This window comes from Geotrypetes seraphini, chromosome 9 (genome assembly GCF_902459505.1).
Source record: "Geotrypetes seraphini chromosome 9, aGeoSer1.1, whole genome shotgun sequence".
In the NCBI taxonomy this organism is placed as follows: Eukaryota; Metazoa; Chordata; class Amphibia; order Gymnophiona; family Dermophiidae; genus Geotrypetes; species Geotrypetes seraphini.
This window is the reverse complement of record NC_047092.1, coordinates 119261786-119275534: the sequence shown is the minus strand read 5'-3', so window position 1 is coordinate 119275534 and position 13749 is coordinate 119261786. Positions and strand designations below refer to the sequence as shown.

Genomic DNA, 13749 nt, shown 5'->3' with positions numbered 1-13749 from the left:
TGAAGATTAGAATAAACTATGCATTTGTAAAAGAGGGAGAATGTGTCTGTCAGTATCAGCAACACATTTGTAAGCAGGGTGTATTATATAAGCACTTCCACCAGCAATGATTCTATTTTGCAGGATGTGTTACCTACCTACCTACATACATTAATAGCAAACCCCCCATTTTTCTTTTGTGTATTTACAACCACCAGAACACACCACCAGCCTCAGCAAGGAGAGGCAAGTGGGGAGGCAGCAGCACCAATGGGGAAGCAGAGGGGGAAGCAGCCACCACCAGCACCACCAGGGGGCAGGAGCTACAACGGCAGTCCCCCCAACCATCACTGTGTTGGCAGGGGCACCACCGGCAGCCGCACCCACCACTGTGCCGGCAGGGGCAACGACACCACCACCACCCCCAACGACCACTGTGCTAGCAGGGCCGGCAGCACCAGCATCCCCCCATGCCAGGAGCAGCACCCCCATGTGGAGGGGGAACCCCATTATGCCGCCACTCCTACATACAACATGCCTCCCCTGGGGTCAGTCAAGGGACAGCCCCCCCCCCCTTTTGGGAACCCCGGAAGGAGATTTGGATGCTGCAAAGGAGGAGCTAGGTGTGATGGAGGGCTGGTTCCCTACTCTCCCGGGCCAAATTTGTGCCCTAACGGCAAACATCCAGGCCTATCACCACCAATACGCTGCCCTCATGGCCCGACTGGACCAACATCATGTGGCCCTCAGCAGCAGCATTAATGCCCATGATGCTGCTGCTGAGGACTTCATATTGTCCCTGGAGGCCCGCATAGTGGCCCTGGAGGGTCTCATGCTAGCCCTGGATTGTCGCATGGTTGCCCTGGAGGGCCGCTGGCAACAGAGGGGCTCTCCCCCTAGCCGTAAGCCTCCTAGGGAACCAGCCATGCTCCCCCTGTGCATGGCAGGTGCTCCTCCTTGCGAGGGGGGGTATCATACTCCCACCCCTCCCTGCCCCCTCCCCTGGCCTATCCTCCCCCACTTTTTGTAAATAGTTTTTGTTTAAAAAGTTTAATTGTTTTATATTTTTAATTATATTTTTATCAGTTTTGAAACAGTGTATTCTATATTAATTTCCAAGACAAAGTGAATTCCTCCGAGTGCAGCTGGTTTGCACTCACTTGCTACACATAAACAACACTTGCCCATATATAACAAGTTTACCACAATGCAGCCTGAGGAGAAATGGGTGAGACTCTCTGAAAATGTGGCCTCCCATCTGCAAAGGCAGGCTTCCAGCTCCCTATAAATTGATCAGGGGAAAAATGCCCTACAAGTATGACCTCACCCTTTAAACCCCCTCCTACAAAAGGTTCTACCAGCTTTAAATGGCCTCTTAAGCTCCTCATTGGGTACAATCTTCTTGCAATGCCATGAATAGCAGCCCAGTTGTAGAAATCAGTAAGACTATGGGCCAGATTCATTAAAAACAAACCAAAACTGCAGACTTGTACACGGTGCAGGCAAATTTTATTTTGACAAATAAATCTTAACTAAAAACCTTTTACCAGGCGAGGGACCCAACACGGTCCGTGTTTCGGACAACCTTCATCAGGGGTCCATGGTGATAAAGAAAAAAAAGAAAAATATAACAAAAAAGCCTGGAAAGATAGCGTTTAATAGTACACCGGGGAATCGCCAAATGCAATAAAAGTTTGTCACAGGGAGGGAATTGGTTTGAGTTACATTTAGTATTGTAAAACTGACAATGGTTGCTTTATTAGAGTTTGTGACAGGGCCAGGGGTAAGCCTAGCGCTGGCAATGCGTCTCCCGCCCCAGGTACAAGAATAACTCTCTTTGGAGGACCACTCTGGAATAAGCACAGCAGAAAAAAAAATACCTCTCCACCAATAATTCACAGTTCCAAGTTTTTAGCCAGTCTACCTTGCACTGGTTCTAATACAACCACATAGGCTGAGGATGCTTGGAAGGAAATTGATTACAAACAGAAATTCTCTTTTACAGCAACTTCTTGCTTCAATCAGGAAAGATTAAACCCCAAAACATTTCCCTTTAAACAGGGTTTCTTTCTCACAGTGCTGCTGCCTTGCTTTGCACAGTTCTGGGCAGCATTCTGGTTTCAATAACTTATATACAAGACCTCCTGAGGACCAGCCAGCCATAGGCTTTAGCTGCATGCCTTCTAGGCTTCCTTATGAAAATCAGGGATGTTAGTTATCAAAAAGAGGAAGTCAGAAAGATGTTTGATATACAACAAGGAAAAACTGACTTCACACGAAAAACTGTCTATGGAGAGTGATCAATTAATTGTGTAAAATGCTCAGAGACATGAAACTCTGAAGGGAAGGCTAACAAACCCCCCTGTGATAAAAATTCACCTTCCAATCATAGCAACTTCATAACTTAATGATCATGCTCCAAGACGTGGTGAACAGTGTATATAGATTTCAAAAATGGTTTAAATCATCAAAAATGAGAGCAATATCTTCAAAAGCTATTGGATGAAAACACAATAAGCAAAGTAAGACAGTTCTAAACAGAACTTCAAAATTAGCTTTTTTTTTTTCTCCTCCTATTTATGATCCTACAATCCTAATAGAAAATCCTGTTTTTTATTCTAAGATTAAGTTGGTAAAAGATTAACTCAGAAAGTTCATCTTCTATCTGCCTGCCTCAGTGCAACAGAATGAAGGACAGACAGATCGCTGCTCTTTCTGTGGTGAATACTAAAGCCAGTGCCAGGGACCTGGACAGCAAATAAAAGGAACTGTAGAGAAGCAAACAGGCAAAGGTTGAAAGTATTTTTCCTGTCTATTGCTTCATGAAAACAGCAAGTGCGCATTTCTAATGTCTCACAAAAGACTGGACAGAAGACAGCTAGGTGAGTAATATTCTAATGTGATCCTAATGGATTAAAGACTAACACTCTGATAAAATTCTGGTAACAGTGTAATTAGTACTGTATATCTTAAATAACTTTTGTAAGGAAACTCATTGCTCATTGTGTGAATGGACAAACTAAAGGCAAAATATACTGTATGTATAGTTGAGTAAGACATGAGGAACAAGGTCTAGAGCAGTGGTCTCAAATTCGCGGCCCGGGGAACACATGCGGCCCGCCAGGTACTATTTTGCGGCCCGCAGCCTCTATTAGTGCTGCTCGCTCTTTGCATTGTCCTCTGGCTTCCCCCTGGCCTCCCACTCTTACCTTCAGATAATTACCGCAGCCTGCAGAGAGGATTGCCGGTGCTGCAGCGATCCTTGCAGGCTGCTGTGGTCCTCGGCAGCATGTTCCCTCTGCCGCAATCCTGCCCCTGATGTCAGAGGAGGGGCGGGATTGCGGCAGAGGGAACATGTTGCAGAGGCCGATGGCAGCCTGCAAGGAATATTCCAGCACCGGCGATCCTCTCTGCAGGCTGCGTTAATTAGCTGAAACTAAGACTGGGAGGCCAGGGGGGAAGCTGGAGGACGCTGCAAAGAAGTGGGGCACATGCAGGCCTTCAGGGGAGGGGAGGGGAGGAGAGGAAGATTTATAAACTATAAGGAGTTTTACCTCATGCAAAATTGTCATTTCTTTAATAAGACATTAACTATTTTTTCTGCGGCCCTCCAAATACCTACAAATCCAAAATGCGGCCCTGCAAAGGGTTTGAGTTTGAGACCACTGGTCTAGGGTGTGCATTAAGCTAGCCCAGAGGGAAAGTGACTCAGGCATTGCTTTAGAGAAGTTGTGTTCAGTGCTTTAGAAATTTAAAAGTGATAGCCAATCTATATGTGCCTTTGAGGAACAGTGAACATCTGAGGTGTCTGCTAGTATGCATCAGCAGCCTGGTAGAGCAGCAGGCAAGTGTTGCATCAGTTACACATGCAATGGTGGAGAATGGGGGCAGGAGACTCCAGATGGACTCAGAGAACTAGTGATATAGCATATGTGTACAGGGTTATAGTAAGATATGCGTGGGCAGTGTGGCCGCAAGGGAGGCAGGGGCTCCTAAACTGAGTCCTGTCCATTGCCTTCCCTGTTTGGCTGTGAGTCAGTGGGCAGGATAGGAGCTCTAGGGGGGGGGGGGGGGGTCGCACGGGGCATGTTTCCAGCATGGGACAATCATGCATGTGCAACAGATAGGGAGCTCCAAATGTTTCCCATGTGCATTGCAGCTGCTCTTTCAGGCTGTAAGCACCAAGTTTGCTAGTGGCTGCTGTTGATTTGTTGTCTGGTGACAGAAGGGAGAAGGTTGCAGCTTTGTTTGGACAATTTTTAATGTCCAGTGATTGTATCCAAAGCTGTTAATTACTCATTTCCAGACATGAACATTTTTTGGCCATTTCTGGTTTTAAACTTACATTACAAACAAGTGTGATATTTGCAGTCACTGAGTCTACCCATTGAACTCAGTGCTGCAGGTCTCATGATACATCCAAAAATCCAGGACTGTCCTAAAATGTCCCTTCTGGAACTGGATAATGTGAATGCTCTGAATAAAGGTTTAAAAAAAACTGCAAACAAAGTCAGATATATTTAATATCCAGAACAATGCAGATGGCATCTCTGTATCCAAGTGCACTGGGAACCTAAGTTACCCAGTTCCAAGCTAGAAATATTTGACCAGGCATGGTTTTAAACATACTGTACTTCTTAAAGCAGTGTGGGATTTTTAGTGCCTTGTTTAGTCCAATGAAATAAGCACTGCACGTCCCATAATGTAATAGGATGGTCAGAAATCCAGGACTGTTCAAAAATCTTGATTTACGGTCTAAAGCTTATAAATATGTACATTAGTTTATTATGTAAGAACTGCTGGAGGTACTATGTAGTTACTGGTGAGGTAACTTCGAGTTTAACTTTCACTTTTCATTCTTGTGTGCACATATTAACTTGATTATAATGTTGTGACTATTGAGTCATGAATTGGTGCTACTTAGATTTTCCTGCTCTTTTGGGCCCTAAGAGGTACATAATCAAAAAGAAAATATGTTTAAAAACCCACCTAAATCAGCACTTAGACGATTAAAAAGCCAGGCATTTTCACTGCCTCTGGGTGCCCAGAGTGAAAAAGGGCATTTTTTGAGGAGTGGGAGGTGGGCCAATCTAGACTTAGTCGTCCAGCAGCCATAATCGAAAGTTTGACGAGGTTGCCTGTACAGAACTAATACGTTTTGACTTAGACCAAGTCAAAAAAGGTATAATTTCTGGATCGGGCCGCTGAGCTGATTGCAGCTGCTGTGATCAGCTCAGCGGTCCAGGCAACTAATTCCCCCTCCCCCATAATGATCATGGCAGGATAAATGCCCAGTCCGGCTGGCCAGCTAAAAAAAAGTTAGGGGATGGGGGGTCTGGGAGGGGCTAGGAGGGTCCTGGTAGGGGTGGCCTGGGAGGGGGAGTGGAGGGTCCTTCCTGCCAGTGATCATTCAAGGGCAGGAGAGATTGGGACTCTGTCCTGCTGGAGAACTATCAGGGGTCATGGCGTGTGCTGGGCAGGAGGGACTTGGCATCCTTCCTGCTGTGATCATTCGGGGGGGGGGGGGTTGTGTCTGGTGCAATCATTGTTGGGGGGAGGTTCCACAATTTTCTAACAGGCACTTATGACAGATGCCGGTTAGAGAATTGTGCTTGTAGGCGAAGGCTGGTCCCTCCCATGCCTAAAAGGTCTTGTTATGGGCGTTTGGGACTTGGGTGATTTTTTTTTTTTTTTCCAAGAATAGGGTTTAAAGTTATATGTAGTGGTGGCCTGAGCGATTAAACGCCTGAATGTACACGTAGGCCATTCTTGAAAAAAAAAAACCAATTTGGACGTTTTATTTTGAGAATGGACATTTCCCTGCTGCTTACTTTGGGCACTTAGGGGTAAATTCTCTATACTACGTCTAACTTAGGCGTGCTTTAGACGTCCAGGAAACGCAACTGTCAATCAAACGGTGGCCGTGCTTAGATGCCAGATAGATGTCTGTACGATGTTTTTTTTGTTTTGTTTTGTTTAATTATACTGATTTTTATATACTCTTTACTGATTTATTATCATTCATTCAGCATTGTAAGCTTTCACATAATTAACCCAAAGTATAGGATGATGAAAAGGATAATCAAAACACAGTATACCATTTTGTAAACTATATATTTTCTGTAATATATGAGTTTTAGTGGGAGTTGATCTGGTAGGGAATGGCAGACAGAGAACACTGCTGTGTTGTATTTTTTTCCTCTATGATATCAGAATTGTAGAGTTTACCATTAATAGAACGTAAAAAAATATGTTATGTTTGAAAGGAGAACTAGAAGATGAAACGTACCGAGTGGGTATTCAACCTACATTATCAGTATGGAAGGTTTCAAGTTTATTATTCAAGTTTATTAAAGTTTTTGATTAATCGCTTAATCATGATTCAAAGCGATGAACATACATAATAAAAACATTTAAAATTACAATATTAAAAGTATTACCATATTTAAACATAAACATTAAATTAAACTAGACTATCTACAAACTTAACAAACAGGAATAAAAAGGCAAAGGGGATTTGAACTACATATTATTATAGAAAGAGTAGTCGGGGAAAAACATTAGGTCGGGAATTTAAAGTGCATGGTCAAATACAACATTATTAATAAAACCAAGATTAAGAATTATTACTCAAAAGCATCTTTAAAAAGGAATGTTTTTAAATTAGTCTTAAATTTATCAATATTATTTTCTTCTCTTAAATAAATTGGAAGAGAATTCCAGATTTGTGGGGCAGTAACGGAAAAGATAAATTGTCGTCTAGTGTTGATGATCTTGAGAGAAGGAATTGTCAATAAATGTTGTTCATTTATTGACAAGGTGGGAAACTGTAGATGTATGCTACACAGAAAGCTGTACAATAATGTTATACTCACCTCCTATTAGAAGTGGAAAGGATAGGACTTTGAACACCATATAGGCTTCTGATAAACTTAGTTTAAGTTCCACAAAGACTGGCAGGAAAGGCACCCTAAGTCATCCAATAAGCTTTCTCTGGATTTCCCAGAGACATTATTTCAGAGAGGATAGTTTAGAAGTGATATCTTGCTCTAAATAACACTCTCCTGGTCTTAAAACATTGCTACAATCAGCTCATTCTTCAGAACAAAGGTAAATCCCATAATTTACACTGGCCCAACTTAGAAACAGAATCAAAACACAGATCAGACCTGAATGTGGCTTCTAGTTCATAGGAAGAGGAAGTAGCCAGCAGCACAATGCTGACCTCATTGTGACATCATCAAGGTGCACCTGGAAGGTAGATATGCCACAAGTAAAAGACAAGCCTGGAGTTGAACTCACAACCTCCGGATGATCGATACAGCGCTTTTACTCACTGAGCTACAGCACCTTTCACGCCAGTGTCTCTGGCTCCCCTGTCATAGCATACCTTAGTGATGTGCTAAGGTATAATCTACTTATCTATCATCTCACAATCAGTTGCGGCAAAAGACTGGCAGCTCAATGGTGTAAAGCACTGCTGTCACGGATGCAAAACCCATATTCTTGAGTATGGGTCAATAAATGTAATACAGAGTCAAATTATGCTGTTTATTTTATCAAACCCAAGCTCAATTTTGTAATGTATTGTGTATAGTATTGCTAATGTGTTTGAGATGAAAATAAGATGCGATAGGTCTATATCCTATATAATAAAACCCTAGCCGCGCATGCGCACTTACCTGCGTGCCTCTGTGATCTCTGATCTGTGATCAGTAGGTCTGTGGCCAGCAGGAGTGCAGATGCGGCAGCCACCCAACTCGCAGATACACAGCACAGCCGGCGACTCCCCCCTCCCGCCCTCACTCACGACCAAAACCACCACCGCCAAAGCCTCCTCCTTCTGCCCAGCCGGGAGGAGGGCTCCGAGCCGCTGAAGACTGTCCTTTCCCTCATCCTCCCATCTGTCTCTCTCTCTCCTGAGTGTAGCTCTTGCAGCTCCTCCTCGTCCTCCAGCCAGGCCACAGCCAACTGCCGCCGTGGCTTGCCACAGCCAGCAGGCACTACGGTCTGCAGCCACCCACAGCTGCGGCGGCCAACATCCACTTCCAGGGATTCTATCCGAGGCTGTCTGCACCGACGCCGGCTGCCTCATCCCACCTCAAGTCACCCTGGACCTGGACCACTCCTGGCATTGCCGCCATCCATGCTGTGCGGGAAGGTGGGCTCCATGAGAATAACACTAGAATGAACAGAAGCAAAAGTAAAACAATTCTCAGCAGCCTGTTCTCTGTCATCCTAGACACCCCCTGCAACACCCCAACACACACTTCTGCAGCATAAAACCCTAATGTTATAATCAAGGTGCTTCTGGAAGGTAGATATGCCACAAGTAAAAGACAAGCTGGAAGTTGAACTCACAACCTCCGGATGATTGGTACAGCGCTTTTACTCACTGAGCTACTGAGCCCTAACCCTAACCCTAACCCTGAAAACAGCAAAGTCCACCATATATATACTCCTTTGAGAGCTAATAGGTAACAGTGCAAAAGAGGGATGGTGAGAGTGGGAGTTGAACCAGTGACCTTGAGAGGTCAGATCAGGCACATTAATGTGGTGAACCAAAAATGCTTTCTTTGAGCTGAGTGTGACATGATAGCTAATGAGATGATACATAGGCAGCTCAATCAAGTATGATATGAAAGGGCAGTGAGATGCATCTCAATAGAAGCTGGTGTAGCTTGATGGGTTAGAAGCCTGTGCTAGTCATACAGAGGTTGTGAGTTCTACACCCAGCACCTCTTTTTAATTTTGGCATACTACCTTGAAGGTGCGGCTTGATGATCTCACAATGAGGTCTGGTAGGAGACAAAACACTGCAGTTTTATATATATTGTCTTCATGATTTCAGAATTGTATACCTTCACATTATAAAAACTAACAAAATATGCTATGTTTAAAAGGAGATATATAAGATGAGTTGAACTCAAATTATCAGCATGGAAGTTTAGTTTTCATGCTACACAGAAACTTGTACAGTAATGTTATAATCAACTCCTATAAGACGTGGAAAACATCATCAAGGTGCACCTGGAAGGTAGATATGCCACAAGTAAAAGACAAGCCGGGGGTTGAACTCACAACCTCTGGATGATCGGAACAGCGCTTTTCCTCACTGAGCTACAGCACCTTTTACTCTAATATCTCTGGCTCCCCTGTCATATCATACCTTAGTGATGTGCCAAGGTAGAATCTGCTTAGCTATCATATCAGAATTAGCTGGCACAAAAGAGTGGTAGCTCAATGGTTTAAAGCACTGCTTTCACTGAACCCAAATCCATATTCTCAAGTATGGTTGAATACATGTGACATGGAGTCCAAAACTGCTGTTTTGATCACACGCAAGTTCAACTTCTCTAATGTTTTGTATCTGGTATTGCTAATGTGCTGTTTCAGATGAAAATGAGATGTGATTGGTCTGTATCTTGTAATTTTATTCAAATGAGTATTGTGTCAGCTGAAGGAGTTGAGGGAGTCAAAACCAGACCATGCTCACACACTATATACTGTGCTACTGAATGAATCTATTCCGTTTAGGCATTGCATGCGGAAAAGAGGCGTTCTTTGCGCTTAACGTTCGGCGTCCTACATGCTGCAATAATGGCATTACAGCGGATCTAGAAGCACGCCTAGGGTTTGTTTTTTTTCAGCTAAAATTCAGACTTGCTAATGACCCTGGGGAATGGAGAAATAGTTAAAGGATAATCACCAAAAGAAGAAATCAGTTTTGCCTCCTAACAAAGACACCTAAATAGCTACACAAACATAAAAATCTGATTGGCCAAACACCTGACTTTTAATCAATTCCTTCCCTTCTCAAAGATATTACTAGAAACCAGTTGTCATTTGCTTAATCTGTAGCAGCTCCGTTACCAACTTCTAAATGAAGTTCCCTCTCTAGCTCTATGCCTTAAAGCACTGCATTTGTCTTCAGTACATCAGGGGTTCAGGTCTTGAGTGTGGTTAGCGCATATTTGATATTCATTTTTCTACCAGAAAAGAGCACTTCTCAAACCCCCCTCCCCCACTCCAACACACACTCCTGCAGCATAACACCACAACCAGCCAAGCTGAAGTGAACTCTTCTATCTGTTGCCCTGTGCAGATATTGCATAGCAGGAAATCCATTCCTACCACAATGGCTTGTAGCTGAGAGCAAATGAATGTATCTGATGCACAATGCTGATGAAAAACAACAAAGTCCACATACATACATACTCCTTTGATAACTAATAAGGAGCTGTGCAAAAGAGGGATGGTGAGAGTGGGAGTTGAACCGGTGACCTTGAGAGGTCAGATCAGGCGCATTAACCTGGTGAGCCAGAAATGCTTTTTGTGAGCTGATTGTGACATGATAGATTTATACTGGTTTATATGTTTCCTGTGTGGGTTTCTCAGATGTATAATCTAACAATGAGGGTAATGTTATGCAACTGTAGCTAGATGAGGTGTAAGCAGAAGGCTATGTGTGGAACAGAAGAGTAGTGAAACCCAGGTGTGTAAGAAGGAAAATATTTCCCTACAAACCACAAGATGGAACAATACCACCTTGTCCGTCCTCCCTAGTAATGCCATCTTCTTAATTATGCTATTTGCAGGCTCTGAGGCAGGGATCTCAAAGTCCCTCGTCGAGGGCCTCAATCCAGTCAGGTTTTTAGGATTTCCCCAATGAATATGCATGAGATCTATGTGCATGCACTGCTTTCAATGCATATTCATTGGGGAAATCCTGAAAACCCGACTGGATTGCAGTCCTCAAGGAGGGACTTTGAGATCCCTGCTCTGAGGTCATGTCATTGGACCGGTGAGCAAATGGGAGACATGACAACCCCTAGTTCTCTCCCCCCCCACCATTTCTTACCTTTCCAACCTGGCCCTCAGACAAAGATCAATGTGATAAGAGTGATCCATTTACAGCGGTACCTAAGGAAATAATAATGCCTGTGCATTACTCAATGTATCAGACTGGGCCCTGGCATTTCTTTGGTAAGTAATCACAACATCCTTAAATGGTTTAAGATTTTTATTGTAGAATATCATGTCATTTCATTGACACTCAAAAGTCCAGAAAAGCGGTGTGAAATTGTAACATCATGCAACTACAGTTCGCTGAGATGTATCACAGCTACACCGGTATACAGAGTAAGCCACTCCTAGGTCCAAATCAACTCCCAGCCTACAGGAGGAAAGGGTACAATGTCAGTGCCTGTGAAATATTAAAATTTCCTCATGGTAGGGTAAGGCAGGTTGTAGGAAAAGGAAGACAGATTCAGAGATGTAGAATGTTCTTCGGTGCACTGGAAGAAAGGAAAGTAAGGAGGTCAGAGAATAAAGGCCAGAGGTTTCTGCCATAGAAGCAAGGGAAATAAAAGCCGTCCTCCTTGTTACAGAGTCCATATGTGAGCTAAGAACCTACACACACTGTTTGGAATGTTGAAGGTTAGTAGAAGTGAGCACAAATGTCTCATACCTACCTATGCACAAGTATCAGGAATACGTCACAGGATACGCCTGTATCACAGGAACAGCTTCACGATGAGATGCTAGCCACAGGAGGAGGAGGTCAGCTGGGCCCGAACACCTGCAAAAAGGGGAAGCATGTTAATACATTGGAAAAGTCCCCCACCTCAAACTGTCACAATAACTACAGTTACCCTATAGCTTCAGTTGAACTTGAAGTACCAGCATGGAGAAGGGGGGGGGGGGTGCTATAGTCTTATGCTACACAGAAACTTGTACACCAATACCATCATTAACTCCTACAAGATGTGGAAAGCTGAGCAGCATATAGGCTTCTGATAGCCATAGTTTAACATTTTAGCAGTATAGGTCATCCAATCGGCTTTCTCTGAGCTTCCACTATAGATATCATTTATACCTAAAACTAAGGGGGTGTTCAATCAACACACATGCTAACCTAACACCAGCATGTGTCGATATACGATTTGTTGTTGGTAAAACAACAAAAAACCAAGAGGTCCTAAACTGCTAACTCTTACCAGGCCATCGAGAAGCACATTACGATGCCCTTGTATGGTGACGATGAAAGTCTTGGACATCCAACCTGAAACAAGAGTATAAAAGCTGTTAGCTATTTGACATGTGGGCAATTCATCATAAAGCCTGCTAATGGAATGATATATAGGAGCAACATAGTGGATGAGGCCAAAAACAAAGATAGCTATATTCGATTCTTACCTATTATTCTACCTTTAATACTTGAGCTGCTACCAATAACTTCTTGCTTTGGTGGTCAGGGACATCTGAGCTTTAACTGCTGCCTAGAGAAAGAGGCATCATCACATTCACTCACATGAGACAGAAACAGAGACAGACAGAGAGAGAGAGAAGCTGTTTGGGGTTCACATAAATATACTCACCATTATCCCAAGAAATGGGCTCTTATTAGGTTGTCCCTGACCACCTGCCCTCTCCTACGCTCCTCTTGCTCAGGTAGAGGCCTGCGTCTAGGTTGGATGTCCTCGTCATCGTCACTGTCTTGGACCGGCTCAGGAGGGTCTGGCATCCGTCTTCTCAGTGCTAGGTTATGTAGCATGCAGCAGGCAACAAACATCTTGGACACCTTGTCGGGCCTGTACAGCAATTGCCCTCCTGAGCAGTGTAGACATCTAAAGCGGGACTTGAGAAACCCAAACGCACGTTCTACGATGGTCCTTGTGGTGTTCAGGGCCCGGTTATATCGCTCCTCCTTTGGCTGTTGGGGACGCACAATTGGGGTCATCAACCACGTTCTCAGAGGATAGGCACGATCACCTGCAAGGAGAAACAATATTAGAAAAGGGGCACATATCTGTTGTCCATTGTTCTGCATCATCCTCCAAAGTTAGCCATGACCCTGTGGTAAAATGAGAGAAAGGCGGTTAATGTAGCAAAGCTTTATCTGCAGTAGTACGTTAACTCACCAACCAGCCATCCACCGTGGATTTCACCCCTCTGGAACCTGCCACCTAGGCCGGACTGGGCCAGGATATAAGTGTCGTGGCAGGACCCTGGGAAGCTGGCACACACATCCGTCACCTCCATGGTAGCACTACAGACCACCTGCATGTTCATGGAATGATATGCCCTCCGGTTCCTAAATTGCCTTTCAGTTTCAGCAGGTGGTCTGAGTGCTACGTGTGTGCAGTCTATAGCTCCCAGGACAGAGGGGAAACGTGCCAGTTGAGCAAAACCCCACATTGTGCGTCGCCGCTCTGCCTCACTCATCGGAAACTGGATATACATAGCAATACGCCTTAAAAAGACTTCCAAAAACTTATTGATTATCCTGGATACAGACGATTGACTGATGCCAGCCCCAGCTCCCAGGGGCATTTGGAAGGTTCCTGTAGCTAAAAGCCCCAGGGCTGTAGTTACTTGTACATAAACTGGAAGGGAATGTCCCCTAAGAGTGGTGCGCTCCAAATCCACCTGCAGTTGCTCACAGAGATAAACTATGGTCTCCCGATTAAATCTAAAGAGACCAATACACCGCTCATCTGTCATATCAAGGAAGTTCTCCCTGGGCCTATATACCCTGGGGGCCTGGCGTCGGCGTCGGCCTGGGCCTCTGCCTCTAACCTGGCCATGCCCCAGGGCCAGGTCCGGACCCCTTCCTCTGCCTCTAAGCTGGCCACGCCCCAGGGCTGGGGCCAGACCCCCTTCCTCTGCGCAATAATCTATTGCGGGCAGCCACACGTACAAAACCCTCAAAGTCGTCAGCCATCTCTCAAACCAACACCAGACCAAAGACACCAACTGACAAGTACA

General features: G+C 44.4%; 1 protein-coding gene and 2 long non-coding RNA genes across 4 annotated transcripts in view; 1 reads left to right on the top strand and 2 right to left on the bottom strand.

Moving 5' to 3' along the window:
- The first annotated feature begins 2670 nt into the window (after positions 1 to 2670).
- The window catches only part of LOC117366348 (allantoinase, mitochondrial-like), a 174323-nt gene continuing 163244 nt past the window's right edge, over positions 2671 to 13749 (top strand). For both annotated transcript variants that reach the window (XM_033957618.1, XM_033957620.1), the window contains exon 1: positions 2671 to 2861. In XM_033957618.1, coding sequence (XP_033813509.1) covers positions 2828 to 2861 — 34 coding nt within the window. In that variant the 5' untranslated portion in view covers positions 2671 to 2827. The remainder of the gene's footprint in view (positions 2862 to 13749) is intronic.
- LOC117366350 overlaps positions 11077 to 13749 on the bottom strand; it is a 175211-nt gene continuing 172538 nt past the window's right edge. The window contains exon 3 of the long non-coding RNA XR_004540564.1: positions 11077 to 11155. This is a non-coding gene — a long non-coding RNA (uncharacterized LOC117366350). The remainder of the gene's footprint in view (positions 11156 to 13749) is intronic.
- On the bottom strand, positions 11503 to 12254 carry LOC117366349. The gene is made up of 3 exons (XR_004540563.1): positions 12178 to 12254; positions 11979 to 12043; positions 11503 to 11560 (listed from the first exon to the last, which is right to left on the bottom strand). It is a non-coding gene; the product is annotated as an uncharacterized LOC117366349 (long non-coding RNA).